The sequence below is a fragment of the Crocodylus porosus genome, unplaced genomic scaffold (assembly GCF_001723895.1).
Source record: "Crocodylus porosus isolate Cpor-Errol unplaced genomic scaffold, CroPor_comp1, whole genome shotgun sequence".
NCBI lineage: Eukaryota > Metazoa > Chordata > Crocodylia > Crocodylidae > Crocodylus > Crocodylus porosus.
The window spans coordinates 43,139,433-43,165,322 of NW_017728931.1; the positions used below are offsets into that span (position 1 = coordinate 43,139,433).

The following is a 25,890-nucleotide window of genomic DNA, read 5'->3' on the forward strand; positions in this document are numbered from 1 at the left end:
CCCCTCTATGCAACACTGGTCAGGCCGCAGTTGGAGTACTGTGTCCAGTTCTGGGCACCACACTTCAGGAGGGATGTGAACAACATGGAGAGGGTCCAGAGGAGAGCCACTCACATGATCAGGGGTCAGCAGGGCAGGCCCTATGAGAAGAAGCTAAGGGACCTGAACCTCTTCAGCCTCCACAAAAGAAGGCTGAGAGGGGATTTGGTGGCCACCTATAAACTTGCCAAGAGGCACCAGCAGGCAATGGGAGAGTCCCTGTTCCCCTGAGCACTATCAGGGGTAACAAGGAGCAACGGCCATAAGTTGACTGAGAGTAGATTCAGGCTAGATATCAGGAGGCGCTACTTCACAGTCAGGGCGGCTAGGCTCTGGAACCAACTTCCAAGCGAAGTGGTGCTCGCTCCTACTCTGGGGGTCATTAAAAGGAAGCTAGATAAACACCTTGCTGGGGTCGTTTGACCCCAGCATCCTTTCCTGCCCATAGCAGGGGGTCGGACTTGATGATCTGCTCAGGTCCCTTCCGACCCTGCTAACTACGAAACTATAGATACCTTTAAGAAACAGTTGGATGCTTATCTTGCTGGGGTAATCTGACCCCAGTTGACTTCCTGCCCCTTGGGCAGGGGGCTGGACCCGATGATGTCATGAGGTCTCTTCCAGCCCTAATGTCTATGAAATCTATGAAACGGATAACCTTGTTGAGTGGAGCAGTAGAAAGAGTCTGAAATTTAATAGTATAAGGGACAACACTGAGAACTTGCACTACTAGATGGGAATTCATTTACTGGAGGCAGCAGAGGAGAAGGACATAGTTATATTGACTGATTATAGGATGACCATATACTATCAATGTGATGAAGCCATGAAGAAAGCTAATACCTGATGTTGGTGTGGCCAGAAAGGTACATCTAGTAAAGACAGGGACATATTAGTACTACTACACAAGGCACTGGTAAGATAACATTTAGAATAATGTGTAGGATTTTGATTGTCTCTCTTCAAAAAATTAATTTAAACTTGAACAGGTATAGAGAAGGGTTGTTAGGAGGGTTAGTGGATTGGAGAGTATCTCATGAAAGAAGACTAAAAGAGTTTGGCTAGATAAGCTTGGCAAAATGAGGTTTAAAAGAGGATGATTACTCTTTATAAATCTATTCACAGGATGAAAATCACCGAGAGTGAAACACTAAGTTAAAAAAGGTTATCAGCACAAGATCAAATGCATACAAAATGGTCAAAACAATGACTAAAAAAATGAAAATGCATATCAGAAAAAGGGTTTTAACCATTACAGCATTGAAGTTATGGACTGGTCTTCTGAAAAAAAAATGAGGGCAAAGAATGGAAACTGCTTCATGATGAAGCGCAACAGGTTTACAGAAGAGATAGTATAATAGGAAAGGCATGTTCTAGGTATAGTAATCTGTGTGTCATATAAGAACTTGGTACCTCCATATAGGGATTGAAAGGAAACTTAGTATCTGGATGGAGGTATCTGAAGTCCCAGGCTTGGAGGTTTCTGTTAGTTACCTGTATGGGGCTAACAAGGTTTTTTTTTTTTCCCTTTCATGAGAACATTACAAGATTTCCTCTAAAGCACTGGGCATTGGCCAATGCTAGAGGTGGGAATTTGGCCTAGGTGTACCAGTTCTATTAAGGTACTAACATCTCAGATGCACAGAATTCAACCTATTGCCAAATTTGGGGGCAGGAAATAATTTTTTCCCCAGGTCAGACTGGTATTGACTGTGGGAGCTGCAGGCAGGGGAATGGGGTGGAGAAGGGGAGGAGGTGGAGCAAGGTAGTCTTTATCTACCTGATCTTCATCCTAAGAGGGAAGAGGGGGTAAGGGCTTAAGGCTGCAGGGAGGCAGGGGAGCACAGGGAAGTACAGTAGGGGCAGAGCAACTGGGAGTACAGGCAGCGGCTATGGCTCTGGCCCCAACCCTGGAGTTGCAGCAGCTGCCTTCCCCCCCACCATCCTCAAATCCAAGATGAGGGGCTTTATTCCTCATGTTCAATGGGGGACGGATCCCCACCTTGGATTTGAGCAAATCTGGTATTTAACTGGTTCAGATGAAAGTGTGTTTAACTAAAGAGAAATAAAACCCATCCAGAGGCAGATTTTATGTAAATTAAGCTTCACTTCATCAGCCATAAATCTCAGCTACAAAGAGCAAAGATTTAAACGACAATCCCAGAATAACAGGATATTTCTCTCTCTAAACCAAATTTTAAAAGTCCCCCATACACAATTCAAGCCTGAACTGCTCCCAGTGGAGCAGGACTTAAAGGTCGTCTTTACATGTGCTCCAAGGATGGGCGGAGGGGAGTGGGGAGAGGGGGGGACTTTAATTATTGCAGCTCTGAGAGCAGCTCTCAGTGTCTGGTGTATTCAGTGTCCTGCACTTCAAAATGGTGGTAGGGGCACTTTAACTAAAGTTCGTCCAACAGGCTTTAATGAAAAACACCCCTGCCAGCATTCTGAAGCATGGGGAAGCTAAATACATGAGATGCTGAGGCCACTGGAGTGCGCTAATTAGCATGCTTCACCAGATTTGATTAATCGAGTCTGCAGGACCAAAGCAGTACCAAGGTCTACAGTATCTTGGCAATACCAAGAACTAACTATAAAACATTCAGGCCAGCCAAAGTTGGCAAAATTCTGTTACGGTAGTCTTATCTTAGCCTGTACCCCACTCCCCACCAATAGCTGTTATGGGAGGTGTGTCTATGCATTGCAGAGAGATGAGATCTTGGCCCTGAATTCAACAGAATATCACTTTATGTCCAACCTACTGTTGCAAGATGAAGGAAACATCTTCCTACCTTCAGCCTCCACAAAGGATATGGTGAATCTGTATCCCTGTTGAAAAATCTTGTAGTCTTTGTCCCTGCGCTTAGCAAATACTCTGCTGGTAAGCCCTGTGTCTGTGAAATATAACGAATCTGTAAGAGAAGGATGAGGAGTCACTGTTCAACCTGTGACAATTTCTGGTGGTTTTCCTCTTGGGAGGACAGGAGGTATATAAAACAATGGAACAAAGCAAGAAAGAGAAAAATGTATACCACTAATCTTCAGTGAGGACACACTAACAGGAACAATAAGCAAGAGAATTCTCATACACCTTAACAGACTTCCTCCCTTTATCATTAATGTCTATGGGATTTCCCCTTAAAATCTATACAATATTCTTCCTTTCTCTTTTAAGCCTATGGATAAGAAAGAATGAAGTGCATGTAGACATTAGAGGTTAAAGAATATTCACAGATTTAAATAGTAAGCTTTCACTGATTTTTATAAAAAATTCTCTTCTCTGAGGTTTACCATATCAATAATTTGATACTTGCACTCTTCTTCCAATGGGCAATGCACACTTTCTCAGGAGCAATTCAGAGGATAGGGCAGATAACTATGAAGCCAGTATCTGTGAACATAGGTGGCCTGTATATTCAGGCAACTTTATACCATCACTTTGTGACATATATTTAATTTGCAGTTTCCATATGGTTTACTGAACTTGTCCTGCCACTAACTTTCACAGACTGTCTCAATGGTATACCCAGTACTACAAGAGGCTACGTGTCTTTTTTAAGAGCTTGGAGTTATTTAATGAAAAAAAAAAAAGGTATGCGATTATGTAATTAAAGACTGATATTAATGCACAGATAGGCCAGCACATGAAATTTTAACTTTGGCCCTTCCTGACTTCTGAATGCTTCACTTTGCAAACTCAATATTCTTCTGTCATAGGAAATTCTTAAGAAAAGTAACAAGTATTTCTGAAATGCAAAGATGGACGGGACAAAAATAAGTATAAGCTGAAGCTGCCAGGACATCAAATCACTGCCAGTCCTGGCTTGTTCAAAGCACCTATCCTGTCTTTGGAGTTTTTTAAGTGCATCAGGGAGAGGGTCCCTCCTGCACTCCTTAAAAACTTCAAGAGCTGTTCTTCAACCCACTCCCAACCTAACAAGCCTATAGAGATGGAGGCAGAGGCTCAAATTCAGCTCCTGCTGATCTCTCAGCTCCACAGAAGCTCTCCATAAACTTGACTAGAGCAGAGTTTCTCACTGTGAAGTGAAGTTAGCTGTGCTTGTATGTACAATGATTTCTTTCTCAGCTGTGCACTTTATGAGGTCTGGAATGGGGGAAGCTACGCTTCAGGCTCGGTATGTGATTTTTCAAAGGCTCATTCGTTTGTCAGCTCAAAACTGATTTCCTCTGGAACAGCTAATGGCACTACATTTTGCTGAAGGCTATTTCCATGCCAAATTTTACCTTTAAAGCATTGGCTAAAAAAACTATTAAAAAAAAGAAGTGTCAGGAACATTTTCATAATGGGAAAAATATATATATATAATTTTGCCCTACTGTCCTTTTTTTTTTTGCACTTCCTGCAAAAAGACCTCTTTCAGAACTCAAGCCTACAGTTGCAGAAAGTCATGAACAACTGAAAAAGGTGATTAGAACTGAAACTGTTATGCAGTCTGACCTGTCAAAGCTGCTGCATCATTTTATAGATATAAGAGGAACATAAAAGGCTATGCGAATGGAGATATGAAGATCTACATTGCTATGCGAATTCTCTTCGTTGTCATTCCTTTTAATATATGTCTTCATAAGGGGGATTATGGAAAGCAGTAGAGTTCACACAATTTCTTATAATATATCAAATAAACCCTTATTTAATACTTGCTGTTACAGTGGAGTAAGAATGTTGCTTTGTTCAGTGATTAGAGATCATCTACAGAGCTTTCTAATCAACAGGAATTTATACTTTTGATTGGCAGTTCACTTAGACAGTCAGTCCTTAAAGGCACAGTACTAAGAATCTTACTGGTTACCTAGAATATTACAGGTAGATAAGGAAAAGGTTGTTTTAGAATAATAAAAAACAAATGCAAATATCTTCTGCCAGCAAAAGAATACCAAGGTAACAATGTGTTCATTATTTCTTATACAAGAAGGAAAAAAATCCACTGTACTTTGATCATTAGCTACTTCACCTTCAGCATCCATACCAACCTGATCATATTCTGAAGCTCCTGGGTATAAAGGCCAGCCCAAGAACAACTCTGCAATGACACATCCCAGTGACCACATATCAATTGCTTCACAGAATGGTAAACCAAGGATGATTTCAGGGGCTCTGCAAAAGTAAAGGATAGAAAAAAAAATGTCACCATTGTTAAACACACACTTGCCATTTGTTGAGATCCATGTAAAACAGTTATACCCAAGAAACCATATGCAGTACTCAGTTGCCCAAAAGTGGTGATATACTGTGAACAACAAGTTAGCTGGTCTAACAAAACCCAAGAACTATGCTACATATTCTAGCACTCCATCTGGTACTGGCAAGGTATCTACTAACGAACCCACTTGGCATATATAAAGGCATTGCCTTTACAGGGTACTCCTGGAACAAAACTTCGTCAAATTATGGTAATACTATTGAGTCTTAACATTTCACTGTTCATCAACATTTCATCTATGGATTTTAGAACTCTTTACAAAGGACAGAACTTTCATTATTTCCACTTTGCAGAAGGGAGAAACTGAGCCCCAAATGAGAAGAAATAATTTGCCAGTCTCGAACAGCTAAAAATAGAACCAAGTTTCCTGATGCCTCATCTCCAGTGTCCTAGTTGCCTTCATTCACAGAACTTGAACTGCTTTATAAACGTTCATGCCACATTTACTTGAATACCAGACAAGGTTCCCCCCACTTGCAACTGGCATGAGGAAAAAGCCCCTCATCTTATAATCGCATACAACAATTCACTAAATACATTGGCTATCATTCAACTGCTGATAAAAGCGGCATGTGCTCAGCAATGGAAACCAACTATGAAGTTGATTAAATGCAGCCAACACTAAGCACTACTGTAAAACACATGGTCCATACATTGGGCAAACATGCTGATGGGAACCTACTATAAGAACAAGTTAGTGTAGCCCATCTGAATAAGACATATGGTAGTGCCCATTAAGCGCAGTCCCCCTCACCACCTACACTTTTCCAAATCATGGTAAGTCACAAAATTGCATATAGTTCAGCCAAAATCCCTGTTGCCCCCTCTCTGACACATATGAATAGAGTGGCCCTGCCCTCTATAAGGTGAAGCCAGAACAGGTCACCCTGTGCCTCATCTACATATACATTTTTGAAGCATCCCAGGACTTGTGACAAGAACACTTGCTTCCAGTCATGAGTGGGAGCTAATTAGTACATGGATCCTTTGTGGGGGTATCTGGAGTACATGGTTGTGGGAGGAGAGGTGATGAGGGGGGCAACCTGGAGTTGGGGCTGGAGTTTCAGCCAGAGCCACAGTTGCTGCCTGCCACCCCCCACTGCCTCTGAATGCTCTGCCACTCCTCCCCTGCAACCCCCAGTCTCTCTCCCAACACTGCTTCTCCCTCGCTGTCCCCCTCTGCTGCACTCCTCTTTACTTTTGCGCGGTGCCAACAGGCTCCATCCCTGCTGCAGCAGTGGCATGGAGCCGGCACTGTTATTCCCGCCTGGCCCCGTAGCAGCAGTGCCGGCTCCCTACTGCTCCTGCTATGGGACCAGGCTGGAACAACAGTGCCGGCTCCACACCACTGCTATGGGGCCAGGCTGGAGCCATGCTCTGTGCCCTGGGCTGCAGCAGGGATGGAGCCTGTTGGTGCAGAGGAAAGGTAAGAGGGGACAAGGGGTTGAGGGCAAGCAGGGGGGAGAAACTTTGGGTGGTATGGAAAGAAGGGGGACAGGGACCTGAGGTTGCAAGTGGCAAAAGTGGTATGGAGAGGGGAGGAGTGGGGAACAGGGGAAAGGGAATCAGGGCAGCCAAAGGCTGCAAGACAGAGGGCAGGCACAATGAGGAGTAAGTGGGGGAGGGGGACAAGCTGCCTGCTGCTATTGTCTGACCCATTACTGCCTCCCATCTGCCCTCCCCCTACTGCCTCCACCATTGTTTGTCCCCCACCACCTTACCCCATTATTGCCCCTCTCATCACCTCTCCCCACAGCTCCTGCAGTAATGTGGGGAGGGATAAATTTAATATGATCTTCCAAAAATTAAATTCCACCCCTGGAAAACTATAATAACTTTACAAATTTTCTGTGTGCAGAATCTAATTATTATGGGTCTTCTTACATTTAGGGTCATCTTATATTTGAGTAAATATGGTAGTCCTGTAAGGTATAAACATATTTTTTACTTTTTTATACAGATGAGCACATAGGCAACATGTAAGAGGGGCATGGAGGGTCATGTGCCCCCCCTCCCGAGTTTGGCCACCAATGAAGCTGCTACCAGCTTCTGCAAGCGGTCGCTGCTCACAAGCCACTGCCGATGCAGCTGGTGGTGTCTGTGGGCGGTCGCTGCTGGCCACTCCTCCCTCCCCCATCCACCGCCTGGGGGCAGTCCCCACTCACCGCTCACCACCATGGTGCCCCCTGCCCTGCCCCTGTCTTGGAAGGCACCAGACATTCATGGATGAGCACAATGTAAAACAGAAAAACAGCTTGGCAGCACCCCCCCCCTTCCATGTATTCCAATATATTTCTACTGTTTGCTTCAACCAATGCCAGTTGAGGCTGAACACACATCCATGTAGCATAGTCCAGCATTAGAGCTCCTGTGAAAATGGAAAAGGGCGAAGGGGTTAAAATCTTTTATTTCTGAGAGGATTTAATATAGTATTTCACAATTAACTTAAGTGCTCACAAAGAGAAGCTGTATCTTGCCTTTATCTGCAAAGTTTTAATCTATTCAGGTCACCTCCAGCAGATGCAACTGGTCCAAAGCTTTTCTTTTTTAATACAGAAAATTCTAGCATTAGAGAACTAAAACAAAAGCCCACATCTCTTAGACTGAGCTTCTGAAGACACATGGACTCCTTAGCTGCTTTGTATTTTAATGGCAACATTCATCTAAGAACTTCAGAGCACTTTTCAAGAACTGAGAGATCCATTCTTATAGCACCCCAACAAAGACAATATGTATTGTTTGTTAATAACTGCATCCTTTTGCAGTTGGAAACTGAGGCACAGACACCCTGCCTGATCTTCTTATATTTCTTGCAATTCTTCCATGGCCTCATTAACATTTGATGCTTTCCTAAGGTTCTAGCTCCAGGAATATGGAGATTGTGTCAGAATTTCAGCATTCGTTAGTTTTTTTTTAAAGAGGACATTTCCAGGCCACATAGCCCCAATAAAAAACTCATGGGGTCCATCTACACATGCAATTCATGTGCCTACATTTTTTTTGTGCAGAAAATTCAGGCTTATTAAAATGCTTCCCAATGATGTCTACATGTGCACCCTGGTCAAGAGCAAACTGAGCCCCAAAGGAGCAGCCCAGTCCAGGGGTGCTCCTGCCCTGCTCTGCCCCCCTGCAGCAGGCAGGGGGAGCTCCAGGCTTCTCTGAATGCCAGCCCTGGGCTGTCAGCCCCCAGCTCTGGAGGGTGGGGGAACCTGTTCTGATCTCCACATGGCTAGAAGACAAGTGGCTAGAAGACAACGTCCTGTGGAGCTGGGACAGCTCTTTTTGCCCCCTGTGACCCTCTGCTGCCTAGGCTGGCTTAGAGTAATTTGCTCCTGATCAGCATATATAGGTGCCTATAGATGTGCTGCAGGGCTGCTCCAATGCTCTGTAATTACAGTGCATTGGAGCAGACTCGATTAATCAGGTTTGCTGGAATGTGGTAATTACTGTGCTTCAGCCATCCTTGGGGCCTTGTGAATTAGTGTCCCTGCACTTCACAATGGCAGCAGGGGTGCTTGAACCAAAGCTCAAACAAGCTTCAGTTCAAGCGGCCCTGCCAACATTTTAAAGCACAGGGATGCTAATACACAAGAAGCGGTGGCACTTCAATTCGAATGGCTGTGGTGCTTTAACTTAAAGCATCCCCTCCTACCCCCAGTGCACATGTAAAAGTGCTCTACTCGTGCACTTTGGCGCATTAGGTTAATAAATTAATTTCTAGTACCTGTATTTATAGGCACTAGAAAATGACGCATCAGACTAACCTACTGCACAGTAATTGCTATGGATGTGTAGATGGTGGCACTTTACTGCACATTCGATTAGTAGGTGCAGTAAAACATCTTGTGTAGATGTGCCATATAGATAAGCCATAAGGCCTTGAAAAGCAAAAGGCAAATAAAGAGAATCTGAAAAGTAGTGTTTTTAAAGCTTCATGATTTTAAAACCAGTCCTAGTTTCTCGGGGTCTGACTCATAGTTTCAGAATGTTTGAGGTTGGCAATATTCAACACAGCAAGTGCCTCTCTGCCCATGTTAGAGTCAGAAATAAAACCCATGACTTTAAGCCTCCTCCCCCAACCACTGGGCTGTCTGGGACAATGGCTTTTTTCATTGACACACCCCCAGGAGACTCAAAATTCTCAACTGCAGTTGAAAACTCATGGTATTGCTTCCTTACGTACAGATGCATCTTCAGCAAGCAGCTGAGCAAAATGGGTGGAGCATTCTTCATTTAATAAACTAGCAAACACACAGTAATGATAACCCACACACAATTCCCAGCACAAAACCCCCTTCAACACTGAACTGACTTGCAGTGATGAAAATAAAATTGTTCATCCCCAAACTCAGCACCCCAGAATCTAAGCATTGAGGAAAATTTGGGAATTTTAAGTCTGAAATGTCTCTGACACCCCTACACAGAATATGCTAAAAGCCTGAGTTAAAAATCAGCCCCCTTCAGCACTCCTAATTTATTCTGTGATTGCTACCAGCTTGTAGATCCACTATTCCTTTGCATTAGTCTGCACGTCACTTCAAACTTTCTTATCCCAATATCATGAGACCACTCAGGAGCAATGGCAAAGGGTTAATTTTCTAGATCTATCATCTATACTCCCCTCCCTTCCTTCCCCACACACTGGCCTGTGCCCAGACAAAAATGTAGAGAGAAAAAGAAGACAGCTATGGTGACCTGAGTCTCATTACTATGTAAATCCTGTATTCAAAGCCATCTGCCTCTCCCTGTCTGCCTGTAATGTTATGAATGAAGCCTCTCTGGTCAGTAATGAGAGTTCAGTCTTGCACCGCCTGAACTTGAAATCTTATCCATTAGCTGGATGGGAGTGGAAGGCATTATCCAGAAGCCCCCAAACCCATGAAAAATCAACTCAATTTCATACACAGGTGTCACTCCACCAGCTGCCCCATCACAGCCTTCCTTGTTTGCAAAGAGCTAAACTGACCACCACGTCCACTGTGGTGTTGTTTCCCCATGAAACAAGCAGTGGCAGTTCAGGTTTTTTTATCTTGCTCTTCCAGCATACCTTAGATTTTACCCAAGGGGTGCTACCTGAAAACTATGTTGCCAGCTGTTAAGATTTTTATCATCTATCTCATGATGCTAGGTGTTTCTCCTAAAGTTCCAGTTACTATCATTATACGGTTACGTAAGAATCTCATTTTAAAACACATACACATGTGCATGCACGCGTGCGGTTTCCAGCCCTTATGGTTGGGGAGAAGGGCTTGAAAACATGAACCCGACAATTCAGAAAACCACATGGCACATAAAAAAGAATATTTTTTTACCTCATCATTTTTAAACTGATCTTATTATTTTGGGGGCCTTGACTCATGAACTGTTTGAATGTTGAACTGATTAAATGCTGGCACTAGGTTAAACATTTGTTCAGTCTCCTTGCTCACTGGCTCTTAACAGGAGTGGCAATTAGTGTCCATAATGGTTTTGGATTAGCACTGTGAATTCCTGTCTATTCAGGGCTTCAAGATAGCTAGTGCCCTAGGCATCCCAGAATAGGGGCTCCCATGTATCTCACCCACAACCCTGCACTATTACCTTATACCTTGTTTGGACTCGTAGTGCCATGAGACCCTACTTCTCCTATCCTGCAAAAAAAAGCCAACTATTGATCAGTACCTGAATAGCAGGCAGAGAGAACTGGAGAACTACAAGTAGTATTATACATCAGATATGGCTCCAGATAACCCCTCTATAATACATAAGATCAAAATCTATGCATGCTTTGGAGCACAGGCACTAACATACTGGAATGGGCTACCTGTCTATCCAGCCCCATAGCCTCTCTCTGTTAGTGGCCAATACCAAACACTTCAGAGGACTGTGATGGAAACCTGGAAATAAAAAGACCTGCCCATAGCAAAAGTTTCTTCCTCCTTTGCTAGCTGGAAGTCATCCTAACCCCTAAAGAATGGGCATTTATATCTTTTATCCAGTATTTCTCAAACATAACAGCAAAAAGTCATTATGGATGTCATTTTAAAAAATCTGAACAAGCTTTCGGTTTCAGCAGCTTATTGTGACAATGGTTTCCAAAGGCAAACAGCGCGTTGTTTTAAATTATGTTTGCTTTTGTCAGATTTAATTTTTTTGACTTTCATGTTATGTTCCCTTGTTACTTCACTGGAAAAAAAAAGATTAAGCAGAAGCCTTGAATTCACCGTCCCCATGACATCCGTTACGTATCTAACTGTGTATGTCCTCTCTTGTTTGTCTCTAAACTAACAGTTCCACTCTTGCCAGTCTTCCATTGTGTTGATGTCTTTCTACGTCCCAAATCATTTATTAAGCTCCTTACATTCCCGTTAAAAACTTTTTGCAGAGGAGGTGACAAGGAGGCATCTTATACCCTTTCCCCTTCCAGTACTAATATGTTGCTTGCTTTTGGATAACTGTTGTGCATCTTGTCTGAGTGCTTCACAGAGACACAATGGTCTTACTCCTGAGTGGCTACCGTAAATTTAAAATCCACACCATGTATGAGTAAGGGCCTACTTAATTCCCGATTTCACGCATTTCATGAAAACCGCAAAATCTGGAATTGTCCACAAAATTCACTTAAAAAAGTTAATAAAAATAAAATGCTGGCTCCTCAGCGGGAGTCAGCAGTCCTTCCTGTGATGGTCAGGCCCTGCAGCCCACCTGGGAGGGAAGACGCCAGCTGGTGGGACCTCATGAAGGGCAACAGACAAGGAGATGGCTGCCCCACTCACCCCTCCTCCCCCTGCCAGGGCCTCTCTGCCAATCAGCACTGAGGGGCGGGGCCACATGAAGGGCAGCCAGCAGACAAGATGGCAGCTGCCCCCTCATCCCTTCCTTCCCCACCAGGGCCTCTCAACTAAATTTCCTACACAGGTGTCACTCCACCAACTGCCCCATCACAGCCCTTCTTGTTTGTAAAGGGCTAAACTGACCACCATGTCTACTGGGGCGTTGTTTCCCCATCAATCAGCACTGAGGGGCAAGGCCGCCCAAATGGCAGCCAGGCAACAAGATGGCGGCTGCCCCCTTGTCCTTCCTCCGCTGCTGGGGCTTCTGCCAATCAGCACCAAGGGGCTGGGCTTGTGGAGCACACCTAGGAAATACCTGCAAAATTTGCTTTTTATGCCACAGCCAACGCGTAAAGATTGTTTAGTCTCAGGGCCATTTAAGTAGTTTCCTATATATAAGCAGTTCAGGTTTCTTCCTTTTAATATTTACTGCCTTGTATTTGTCAATACTGTATTTTATCTGCTACCATGCTGTTGCTACCCTTGTCGTCTTCAGTTGCCTTGACTTCCCTAACCAATTTTGAGCCTCTGCAAACTGTGGCAGCCCCCTATTCACTCTCTGTGTTTTTTTCCCCCACAACATTTCATAAAGATATTAAAAACTCTGCGGTCCTAGTAAGGGAAGAAGGTTTACTCTGCTGTTTCTCCTTTTATTTCTAGATCATTTAGATATGGTTCAGACACCTGATTAATTGTATTCCAAAGGAAAGACAACGTTTTCGTATCTCATCCTGTTTCTATCAGAGAGCACCTCATACTATAGCTATAAGAACTGTATGGCACAGTAATGCTCTATCAAAGCTTGTGCACTTCAGACTATTGCAGCTATAAATCAAAGAACAGCTCATATGGTGACTGGTTTGCCTTGGAACGCTACCCTGTATTTATGTTGTTTTCTATAAACCTCTTCCCTGTGTGGTCGCATAAGAAAATGTCGTTCACCCTGGCAATACTGCTACTTGCAATTGTATAGCACCTTTTAATTGCCAAAATGTTTTCCAAACACTAATTAACTGGCTTGACCAATTAATTTACTAATACAGGTAAGGTATTATTCCTATGTGTTTGAGCCTTCCAAGTTATTTAGTGAGGCCCAGAACAATCTGAGCCCTACCTACAAACTTTGTAATGGATTAATCAGCAGCTCAGTCACAGCCCCTTAAGTCTCTACACTTTACACAGTAATCTGGTCAACACCGGGGAGCAGTTACAATAGTATTCACTCTTGCCAATGCCACTTCAGCGGCACCAGTATTTAGCAACATTAGGTGCCTTGGCATGGATGAATCTGCTATTCTGGTAGCCAGTCAACCTGCTCAGAATAAACAGTCAACAACGCACTGAAAACAGCTTACACTAGTGCAGCTGAACCTAGGCTTTTTGTCACAGTACTAGCGCAATATAGGAAAGCTAGTGTAGCTTTTACTCATTCAGTGCAAAATCCTGGGTTCTGACAGCTCTGTAGTTCCCAGATTCTCAGTGACTGTAGTCCTAAATTTGCCTATGTTATGAAACACTGTAAGGGCAATTGATGAATGCTGAGGGGCCCAGTCTGCTTGAAGCACTAAAAATCTGTTGAACTCTGCTGAGGGATTCTTTTCATCTGCTCCTTCAGGAAAGTGTGTGAGAAAAAAGGGAAGGTCCTTCAATACCTTGAGAAGGCCAGTTAGTGACAAGGAGAAGACAACATTTAGCAAATCACAAACCAAAAGCAGCCATCCAAGCTCCTAAAGCCAGCAGGGACCTAAACTGGGGTCATTTCCTTTTCAGGATTATACAAGTGCACACCTCATATTCAACCCTCCACCTCCACATACATACCACTCTACACACCCTTCTAGTTCATCACTCACCCCACAACACAGCTCCTCTCCTTTTCATTCCCTACCTTCTCCCTGTCCAAAATTACAAAGCTAGGTCTGGGCTATCCACTCTTTTCAATTCAAGCAGTAAGGGGGAAGGGCTAGATGAAGGGAGAGGAAAAGAAGACAACCTTTTTTTAATCTTAGTAAGCAAAGCCAAAGGCAGGTTTCTGCCCTTCTTGTGATGAGCATCCCCCTCTTCAAGACAAGCCTAGACTCAGGTGCTATTGTGGTTACTGAATGTGGTCACTAGATACCACAAAAGTGCGGGAATGTCCCAGGTTTATAATTCTACCCTGGCAATGCATGACTCTATATATCAGCGGCGGGCAATTATTTTGGGTAGGAGGCTGCTTACCAAGTTTTGGCAAGCTATCGAGGGCTGCATGGGTAGCCTTGCCCCTTGACAGGTGCCCCGCCCACTGGTCACCATCTAAGGACTGAAAGTCCCACCTCTAACCTCTGACCTTTGTCACCACAAGTTCCTCCCCTTGTCCCTGGAAGTACTCCTTTGGGGAAGACAGTTTGCCATCTTAGAATGGGGAAAAAAAATCAAATTATATACTAAAAATCAAACACCTGTAATAATATATTTTAATTTAATTAAAAAATATATTTTTGTCCTGATCTGAGTGTATTTGTACTGTATATGCAGAAGTGATTGCATAATAGTTCAAAATGCAGTCTTACTCTTGTATAGTGTGTAGGGTGTGCAGGGGTGTTGGGGGTATGGGTGTGGGGTTTGTGGGCACTGTGGATGTGTGTGTGTGTGGGTATGGTATTTGTGGGGTGCCTGATTGTGTGTAGGGAGGGTGTGGCTGTGGGGCTTGCAGAAAGGGTTTGAAGGTATGTGGGGTATGCATGGGAGCCCCCTGCACGCGCTCCCTGAGCCGGTCAGCACCTGCCCCCAACCCACAACAGCCCAGAAGCCACGTGGCCTGCGGCACCTCCGCGCCACTGCCAACAGTGTGCTCCGCACCAGCTCTTCACTGCCTGGCTGTATGCAGCGTAGCAGCATGTAACAGCATGTGCAGCCGTGACCCTGAGTGCCCCATGCCAGCTCCAGGGCTGAGCAACAGTGGCAGCAACAGCTGGGCAGAAACTGCTGCTCGGTGTGGGGAAAAGCAGCCCCTCCCCTTTGCCACCGCCGGGCACTTTTTGCTGCAGCCCACCAGAGCCCACACCATACTAGGCTGCAGTGCAGCTCCTTCACCGCCACCTCTGGGCTGCCCAGTGCAACAGGAGTGACAATGTGGAGCAGCTACAGGGCAGCTCACAGGCAGTGATAAAGGAGATGCACCACAGCCTACTGTGGTGTGGGCTCTGGATGGCTGCAGCAAAAACTGCCCAGCAGTGGTGAAGGGGAGGGGCACCTTTCCCAGTGCCAAGCAGCAGTTTTTGCCCAGCTGCTGCTGCCACTGCTGAGCCCCGATGGGTAAGCCCGAAGCCAGCAAAGGGCACAGGCTTAGCAGCGGCAGTGCAGGACAAACTGCTGCTCAGCACAGGGGGAAAGTGGCCCCTCCCACTCCCGCTGCAGGCACTTCCTGGTACAGCCGCTCGGAGCCTGTGTGGGACTGCCCTGTGTCTGCTCTGTACTTCCACTACTGCCCAACAGGGAAGCGTAGAGGTGGTGATGATGCAGTGGAGATGCAGAACAGCTGCACATGGGCTTTGAGCAGCTACTGTAAGAAGCACCAGCCACATGGAGGGGGAGGGGCTACTTTCCCCCCATACTGAGCAACAGTTTGTCCCACGCCATCATTGCTCAGCCCAGATGGGCAAGCATGTGGCACACGGGGTCGGGGCTACACATGTTGGCCCCTGCCTGTACCATGGGGCTGGAACGGGGGGAGTGGGAGTGGGTGGGCAAACAGGAGCACAGGGCCTGCACCAGTACCCCAGGGCCAGCGCTGGCAGAACCCAGAGTGGGTCCTGGTTGGCAGGGGATCTATGGAGCTGGGTCAGCTTCTCTGTTTCCCTGCTGGTGCAACCCAGCCCAGCTCCAAACCCCTGCCAGCCCGCACCCTGGGCCCCACTGGTGCTGGCCCTGGGGCAAGGGTGCAGGCTCCGTGCTCCCGCTCACCCACTCGCTTCCACTCCCCCCGCTACCACCACCACCACTTTCCCCACTTTTCTGCCTGCCTACCAACCATTCTGCACCACATGGCTCCCAGCTGCAGGACTCAGGAAGAGCCAGCCCAGCCCCGAGGACTGGGTGATTGCTTGTAGTCCTCCCCTGTCCCCCCTCGCTTCCCCACCCACAATCCAAGACCAGAAGCCTCTGCTAGACAGAGGCTTCCAGCTGTGGGGGGCAGGGCAGGGCCAGGAGGGCCTTACTGTTGCAGGATCCTGCTGTGGCTTCCCCTGGGTCCTACTGCCCCTATCTCCTGTCATCTTTGACAGGCAGCCAGGGGCAATTAAATATTAATTTTCTATATTTTTAGGGGCCTTGTGGGCCAGATAAAATGGCCTGGTGGGCTGGATCCAGCCCAGCCCACAGGCCTTATTTTGCCCACCCCTGCTATATACAAAACCCTTCTCCAGCACCAATTGTAGCTCCACCATTTATTGTTATATGTGTGGGAAAAGTCCTGCCTTTCACTCCCATGTACCACCTCAGATATCGTTTGACTAAGGCGCTCCCTTCTGGGAAGATGACTTTGCTTTAAAGACGACAAAATCTGGCTGGTGTGAACTAGAGGAGAGAAAGTAAAAGACATGAGCAACCAACCTGGAAGAGGTTAAAGACAGACAAGTGGGCTTGCACCTCTGAGAGTAGAGCAGCTCCTGTGGCCCACAGCCTCAGTACTCTCATCCCTTTCTGTAACTGAATTGCACCAACCAGTCAACAGGGATTTGGATCAAAATGTCTGGGCCGGTACTAGAACTCGGTGCTGCCTCCTTACAGTCCTTCTCTCCCCTTGGAACTGAACTACAGCAGGCCTGCATCTGCTAAACAGCTGTTTTACTAGCATGAGAACTGTACCCTCCTGTCTATCCATACAAGAGTGATGCCAGAGTCCTCGCACCTGCTTGCAATGTTCACAATTTCCCAAATGAAGAAGTGCTGCCTCTCTGTTTGCTCACTCCTGACATGTGACCCAGTGCCGCTTTTAGGCCTGCCTCTGGCAGAATATTTACTTTAGCGACCCTGCTTTGTGGCAGGGTAATTTCATTGTCTGGTGTTTCTGTCAGGAAAATTAATTACCAGTCTAGCTCACTGGCTTTTTCACCCACACATCACAGGACATTAAAAACAACCTCCAAGGAATTTCATTTCCATAGACTTGGGCTATAAGAGTTGGGCTCCTTTTGATTTTTAAATTTGCCACATGCCAATATAATATAACACCTTCTTGGACTATGTGAAATGAGTTTGGTTGTCTCAGTCCAGTTTTAAGTGAATAAGTATCTATATCACATAAAAACATGGCAACCATCAGCACTAGCTGACACCCTTAGCAGAGACTCCCCTTTCACCTCCAGGGCTAGGTACAGACATTCAAAAAAGCCCAAGAAGAAATCAATCTAAAGTATGCAGTCTTCTGTAAGCGGTGTTGTTTAGATCAGGTGTGAACAAAACACACATTTATTTTTTGGTGGGAGTGCAAATCTGAGACCAGATTTTTAAACCAGTCTATGGGCACGTCTACACGAGATGCTACGTTGTTGTAGTGATGAGCTACAGCAACATAGCTTGTTGCTACAGTGACGTAGCATCAGTGGGCATGAAACATGACACAAGCTACTGCACAGTAGGGTCGCAGCTGGGAGCTTGTTGCTACTGCGCAGTAGGGTCAAAAACAACCCGTGTGCTGCAGGACTGTGCACTTACTACAGTTACTACACAGTCATTTAGTACTTGCTAAACAAGCGTGCCAAATTTCTGTTAGGGGTATAGACTGGTTTATGTGCCAAACTTCTGTTCTGTTATGGGTATAGACTGGTTTCCGATCACTTATACCAGTAAAAATGTAATGTCTGTATCTGGCCCAAGGGAGGTCATTTCAGTAAAGGCCAGGAACGCAAAACTTCAAAGATGTTACTTGTTCTGGAAATTAAGAAAGGATTTCAGTATCTAAGACTTCCTCTCTGGAACTTTTCAGTGACTTCTGGAAAAGGCAAACCACAAACCAATGAAATCTATTCACAGCCAGCTGCTGTAATTTATTCCTTGTCCAAGCTGGAACTTGTTTCAGTTCTTCATGGACAGAGGACTCTGTTTCTCAACTCAATTGCTACCCTGGAATTCACAGACCAAAGCAAGCCAAACTTTAGTTGGGGAAGGGAGTTGCAGCATCTGAAGACTGAATACTTTGCCAGGGCCAAATACTGCAAGGTGTCAAGCACCTTTAACTTCTACTGAAGTCAATGGCAATGGAGGCTACACAGCACCTTGACAGTATCAGGACGTAACCCTGTTTCACCATTCTTATATTCCAGCTCCAATCCAGAGCTGTTTCTCACCAAAACAGACAAGTCCATATTCTGAAAGTAGAAGGATACTGCACCTTGAAGGGAGAGAGTCTTTTAACTCTGATGAGTTCCAGATTTAAATAGCTATCCTTAGCATCAAAGCCCTGTATCACAACAACCACCCTTACTCTCGTCAATTGACTGGAGAGTACCAACTTGCCATTTTCCTCCAGGTCCATGGACTGGCTGTCAGAGCTGCATCTGAGCCATTTTGAGCACAAAACACTGTGCACATACCCTCATTCTCTCTGTCAACTGCTCCTCTGCTTTCACTCACTCACTCTGCCGGGATACCAGGTAAGTGAAGTTTAAGGTCCAAAGAGACTTTAGTCAGGAGTGTCTCTGAGGGGCAGTAATTGAGGTCAACCTATTGCCTTCCCACCAGTTCCCATTCAGGCAGACAGACCCATCCTAAATAGTTCCTTACCAGCTAAAGGAGTCCCAGCAGAATGACACTCTTTCCAACATAGTGATCTAATACCATACCCCAGATGATGCCCAGCTCCTATCACTAAATATGTGGGATGGCACCCAAGTTTCTCAGGTGGTAGTGGCAAGCACTAGCCTCCTGGGCCAAAAAAACCCTATTGCCTTGCTAATATTTGAATTAGTAAGCACTAGGCAGCTTTTTAATGGAAACATTGAGAAAGAAGGGAAAGAGATACCATTTCTATCAGGTACAAGCTGTGTTGTCCCAGTGCGACTGTTTTGCACATTTTCATTCATAAGGAAAGGCAGTGGCTCTGGAGGGCACTGCAAGCAGTCCTTTATTTTTCACTCTTAAAGCATGGATACACCTATTTTCTGTTAAGGATTCTGGGTGTAGTCCAGCAGTCATTTCCTGTGCTACACAGTATTACTGCAACCACCGCTAGGGGACGTTCACAACATTATGTGCTCACATTACCATGCAGATACCCATAAGCCTAGTTTTCAGGACATTTAAAACACACACACACACTTCAAATGCTCATAAATCTATATCAACTATATGAGTAAAGGAATTTGGTGATGGTGTATGTTACAGGACTGAAATATTACGTACAATAAATATATACTCGCCAGTGACATGGTTGCTGTTATCCTTCTGTTTCTAGGCAAAGTAGTATGTAATTGGAAGTATTGGGGGAAAGAAAGGGGCAGAACTTAGTGTGTATTTACCAAGTGCATGCACAGTTATTTCTGTCTTTTTAAAACAGAGGGCAGGTTACATCGGAAGTACTTTTGGACCTGATAAGAGTAATTACCAAGTAAGGTTCAGGAACCTACAATTATTACAAGGTATTTAATAGCAAATACATCATAGAATCAGGAACTGAAAACATTTCCTACTGACACTTATATTAGGAACCTAGAAGCAAGCTGACTAGTGAGGGTGGAAATTACTTACATTGCATCATCCCCCAAAGGCTCTGCCCCTGCAATCGAAAGGAAGAAAACAGTTGCATATTGTCAATCCAATACCTGTGTAATGCATCTGGACAAGTGTAACTCACTACCTCTCTTTTGCCTTTGTTTATGCTCCTTCTTCCTCCCTGCTTTGAATCTAATTTTTCTTCTGCCCTTCCCCTCCTATTAATATAACATGCTGCATCTTTCCCTGTTGGTCTTCAGCACACATTTACCTGTTTCCTTAACTTTCTCCCCCTGTTACTATCTCACCTAATTTTCCCTGCCTTTTTCTGTATTGTCTTTTTCACCTCTTCCTCACTAGGTCTGTCTCTTTTTTTTTCTCCTTCCAACCAATCAGTATGGTTTTTGCTTGCTTCTCCCCATCATCCTTGAGCCCAATTTCTCACACATTCATATATGGCACAGAAATGCAAAATACCTAAGCACAAAAAGTAGGTGTCCACCATACTCTGCAAACCTGTGCTACTAAAATAAAGGCTTGGGCAGATTCAGATTTGTGCATCTGCTTTTGTGGGCTCAGTTACTTTTTTGTGCCCAAAACTGACACCGAAGTCAGGGACTGGCCAATAACTAGGGGTCTACTTAATTCATAGTTTTGCAATTTTCATGGAAATTGCAAAACCAGTGTTTTACAGGAAATAGTGTGCTGGCCACAATTTCCCACAAAATCAACCTAATCCCCCCAGCATATTATTCATATAGTGCACAGTTTTAGAATGTCCCAGTGCTTACTGCAATACAAAGACAACACAACAATCACTGCAGCCATAGATCACTTGATAGATAGTTATTGTCTGTTAGTGATGTAGACTAAGTGAAAGTGCCACTCAGTGAAGTGAAAATGCTTCTTTTTTAGGTTAGCATTAATCAGTATTTCTAAATACTTTCTGTAGAATGCTAGATATAACAATAAATTATGATATGTTACATTTCATACTGTATTTAAGTTTATATTGACAATATATTTAAATTTAGATTTATAATAATATGATAAATTTACCTTCTGCAGTATTTGCTACTAAATGATATGGCATATGCCTCTCTGCCAATCAGTGGCAAGGTACAGGGCCACCAGGAGATGCCCATGAAATTGGCTCTTCATGATGGGACAAAGCCACGAAAATTGTTTTGTCTGGCCATAAGTTAAATAGACCTCTACCAGTAACTGTGATCTTCTCTGGGATTCCTGAGTCTGCAAATAGCAGACAGCAGAGGCTCTCTTATACTAAAATATTCCTATTGGTTGATCCCAGATCATACCTATGTAAACTGCAGTAGTGTGGAAGCCATGCCTTATGCCAATGCAGCACACTAGCATGGAAGTGTGCATAGACCAGTATCTATGCATACATCAGTGTGAATTTCCCCTAATGGACACAAGACCTAAAAGGAAACCTCCTGCCTACTTCAACAAGAGGCAGACGAAGAGCATACATAGGGAAAAGATGGAAGCTCTGACCTGCAGTTAAGCACACAGCTGTTCACAGAAACAAGACAAAAGATTCAGAAATGGTTACTTTTCCCTTGTCATGTTGCTTACTGAAGCCAAGAACTGAAATTTTGCAGACAAAAACACTGTGAGCAGCTTGACAGTAAGAGGAAGGGAAGGACAGTGGGAAGCGAAAGCTTCTTTCAGGATTATGGATCATTGCTAAATTGCTTTATCAATTATTAAACCTATCACTCAACCCATGGTAACCAAAATATAGCAGATAAACCTCTTCTCATCTCCTCTTTACCAGCTGCTCCCCTCTTCCTAAAGCCAGAGGGAAATCAAAATTCACCTTGTTTTGACTTCACAGGCATCATTTTTCCTGTGCCTTGGAAATATGAGTCCTCTCCAACAGGATGAAATGAGGGATATTATGGAAAGAGAAGCCGTTTGAAAGTTCAAAGCAATAATACAAAAATAATTCATCTGCTTTTTTGGTAGTGGCAGGGTTAAAATGTTTACCTGTCAATAAAGTGAGCAGACCTCACTTACTGGTGGTTCATAGATTTGCACTCACCCTTCCCATGTGATGGATTTAGAAATGCAGAGAGGAACTTACACAAAACCAAACAGAATGGAGCAGAATTAACCTGAGTGATAATAAGCTTGTTAATAATAAAAACTATTCTGCTTGGGAGCTGAAAGGGAACAAAGAAAATTTGAGATCTATGATTCAAGTGGGTTAAAACTTAAAAAGTTGTTGTGCAATAGTTAGACATTTGAGTCAGTGTAACTTTTTGGCAGTAGTCCTGTACAGTTGTCGGCCTGGCTGTGACCCAAGTTCAGTAAGGTACATCAGCATGTGCTTAATTTTAAGCACATACTAAGATCCTACTGAAGCGAATAGGACTTTGGTAAGTAGTTAAAAATGTATTTAAGTGCTTGCTAAATTGGAATCTTTGGGCAGGTCTTTTTCATCCTGCAACCTGAAACCCAACAGATGAGGCAAATGGAACCAGTACCAAGAGCCGGGAGACGTGCTAAGCCTATTTCAGCTGGCAGCGTATTTCCTGAAAGAGCCTCATCTCACTAATCACAATCATAATGCTCTATGCTGAGCTTCAGATGCACATATCTACACATTTCCAAGAATACATGCTGTGCAAAGTACCCCCACCATCATCTGTGATTCTTGTTCAGAAGTTTAGAAACTCGAAAGAGGAACAGTGAAGGAACAACAATATTTAATACATTACAATCTCTCATCATTATCTGAAATCAAGGGTGGAACATGAAGGTCCAAGCCAGGGTTTCTTCCCAAGTATTGAAAATCACAGAATAGAAGAAATGCAATTTTAAAACAGCAGCCATGAAATGGATGAGCCACAATGTACTGGGCATGGAGTTCTCCTCAAGGAGGCATCTGACCAGAAGGGAAAGAATGTCAATTATGTGCTTCCATTCACACCACTGCAATGAAAGCACAACTCCAGTTCTACTGTCTGACCCAGACTATGTAATTTATGCAAATCCAAGCTGCTCTCACATCCCTCAGAGCCAAACATCTAATAGCATCAAGCTTTGGCTCTAAGTTGTTGTTGCCCTTTCTTTATCTATTGTTGTTCCTGTTAAATATTTTAAGACTATTTTTTTCTTTGCTTTAGACAGGAAAATACTTTTTTTAAAAAGATGTGGTCAGAGGTGACTTCTTGACACTTACCACCCGCCCTTCCTCTACTCCCAGTTTGACAGAAACATCCAGCCTTTACCTCTGGTAATTCCAAGCCCAGGCCCCTTGCAGATGAGCCCAACAAATTGGTAACTCTCCCTGCTAGTCCCACCCAGAGCAGACCTGCAAACTCTATCAGGTTCTTGGTGCTTTCGTAGGATAGACTGATGAGCAAGACAACTATCAATGTAAGAGATGCCAGAGGCATTTTATCTAGACCTCTAGTTTAAACCATGATCACACAACTGGCTTCACCCAGGCAGGCACCTGTACACAAGCAAAGCCAGATTCAGGATGTTATATTTGTTCAGGTTTTTATGGCAGTCAGGAACAATAATACTAGGTCTTCCATGGCACTTTTCAACCTCCAGGCATTTTACCAAGCCAATCAGTATTTTCATCCCCATTTTACACATAGAGAAGGGAGGTGAAGGGTCTTGTCCAAAGCTACTCAGGCCAGCTGATGAGCTGGGAACTAAACCAAGGAAGCCCGAGTTCCCCACATAATATATATCTGCCTCTTACCAATAATGTCTGCTGACCTCACAAGATTGATCAAAAATGAAATGTTAATCATTTGAAGCCAACAGTAACAACTAAACATTTAAAATATTTATAAACAAGTAAACACTTGAGGCTTCAGCCTAGCCTACTTAGAAGCAACTTGTACCACAAAATGGAAGAGAGACCAGGAGATCAAAGTTCGCAACACAAAGTGCTGAGAAAAAACACACAAAAACCATTCCCCTTCACAGAATGAACCAAACAGATGCATCATGAACTCACCTCCTTTTGGTAACTATTGATAGTTATTTACTTGGATATGAACAATCTAAGAGCCACAATAAGGACCCCATTGTGCTAGGTGCTGTACAAAATCATAACAAGACTACAGTCTTTGTCCACAAGAACTGATCATCTAATTTGAAATCCACAGTCATGCAGGAAAAATGAGATCTGCCTGCACTAGTATTACTATTAAATATTTGCTAAGCACTGACCATGTAGTCAGACTACACAAGACACACAGGCCCTGACCCAAGAAGTTAACCATCTGAGGTCTGGAGCCTACAAGCTCAGATACACGAGTGACTGTATGCATGTGAGTAGTTTCACAATGTAGTGTCAGCAACCTGGACAACTGGCATGACATATTCAGTTATTTAAAGAAAACACCAAAATAAGGGCTTGGCAAATTTCCATGAGGTTTCAGGGGTCCTTTCTCAAGCTGCTGAAACCACACAGTTCCCCCTAACACAAACCTGCTCCCTGTATGCTTCAGTTTAGGAGACCTCTTGTGTTGGAAGTTCAGAACACTAAAGTAAACCATGAAAATATCTTAGGGTAACTTTACACGTGCTCTGGAGGTGAGGGAGGCACTTTAATTAGAGCAGCTCTTGGGAGCCACTCATTAAAGTGCCCACAGTGTCTTGCATATTTAGTGTCCCACATTTCAAAATTGTGGCAGGGGCACTTTAACTAAAGTTCATTCGACAAGCTTTAGTTAAAGCGCCCCTGTTGCCATTTTGAAGCATGGGGGATGCCGAATACACAAGACACCTAGGCTGCTGGAGCACACTAATTAGCATTAGCTTGCTCTGGCAGACTCAGTTAATCAAGTCTGCTCCGACACACTGTAATTACAGCACATCAGAGCAGGTGTCCCATGTGTGTACAGGCACCCTTACTGCCTTCTGTACCAAGGTATCAGTGCCTGAAGGGCATCCCATGACAACTCCTTTGGACAGCAGCCGTTCTAGCATCCAATGAGTGACATATGCCTCAAATACAGAAAGAATGGGCTCTCTCCCCTCCCTGGACTCCACACCCCATGCACAGCTACTGTCCTTCCCATGTCAGACCTTCTGCAACAAAAAATGTCCAGTTCCCTCCCCCACAAATCTCTGTTACTCTCTCCCCTTCTTTATAAAGCCCTTACACCTGGTTATGGTGAAAAGGGGTGATGCAAAATGAAATATTTAACTTTAAAAATTCAATAAACAGCTTATGTAGGAGTGTGTGTGAAGGGAAACTAGACGTGTGTAGCTTGTTGAGAAAAACACAAAGACATGTGCATGAAAGGGTAACAAATAATATAAAAACATCCTAAAACGTTTCTGTTGCAAAAGTTACTTCACATTTTACTTAAAGTAGTTACACTAAAAATTCAATTGTCCTCCTAAGGTTACAGTATGAAATCTGGAGAATAAATCCAATCACTGAAGTGTGAAACAGAGGGAGTTGAGTCCTGCTGTAAGCGCAAATTTCAAAATAATCTTAAGTAGAGAGTCACTCACAACACCTCCATAACATGTCAACACATAGTCATATACTAGTTTTTGGGACTCTTCAAGTGTCTCCATTTACAGTTTCATTTTTTCTTGCCAAAACAAATCCTTGAACTTACCCTGATGTTCTTAAAAATATAAACATTTCCTGAATGTTAAAATCTTAGGCAGCCGTGCCACAGACCCATTGGAGATGTGAAACTTGCCGATTTTGTCACGGAAGACAAACATTTCCTTATCTTAACCAGCCAAGAATCGATTTTGTAAGTATTTCTGTGCAATTAACTTTAACTTCTAAGTTTCCCTTGGAGCTCATTACTATAAGTTTGTCATTTCTTAATTACAGTATTTTGCAAATAGCAAATAAATAATTTTTAATTTTTATAAATGAAGAATTCCGATACAGCAAGAAATCTTTTGTATTAGAGGATATTCAATAGTTACTTCAGGAACACAAATGCATGAATGAAAATAACTCCCCAAGACACGGAAATATAGGCCCACCCTTCCTACAAATGGGAGCCTTATTTAGTCTGTGTATTTGTGTCTGCGATTATCATGACTGCCTGTGTCACAGATATCTCCACACATTTCTTCCAAATCCACTGGAATCTTCC

General features: G+C 44.0%; 1 protein-coding gene across 3 annotated transcripts in view; it reads right to left on the reverse strand.

Moving 5' to 3' along the window:
* Positions 1-25,890, reverse strand: part of HIPK2 (homeodomain interacting protein kinase 2) — a 138,976-nt gene that overhangs the window by 49,982 nt on the left and 63,104 nt on the right. For all 3 annotated transcript variants that reach the window (XM_019544723.1, XM_019544722.1, XM_019544724.1), the window contains exons 2-3: positions 5,032-5,155; positions 2,832-2,951 (exon numbers count right to left, since the gene is read on the reverse strand). In XM_019544723.1, the coding sequence (XP_019400268.1) occupies positions 2,832-2,951; positions 5,032-5,155 (244 nt within the window). The remainder of the gene's footprint in view (positions 1-2,831; positions 2,952-5,031; positions 5,156-25,890) is intronic.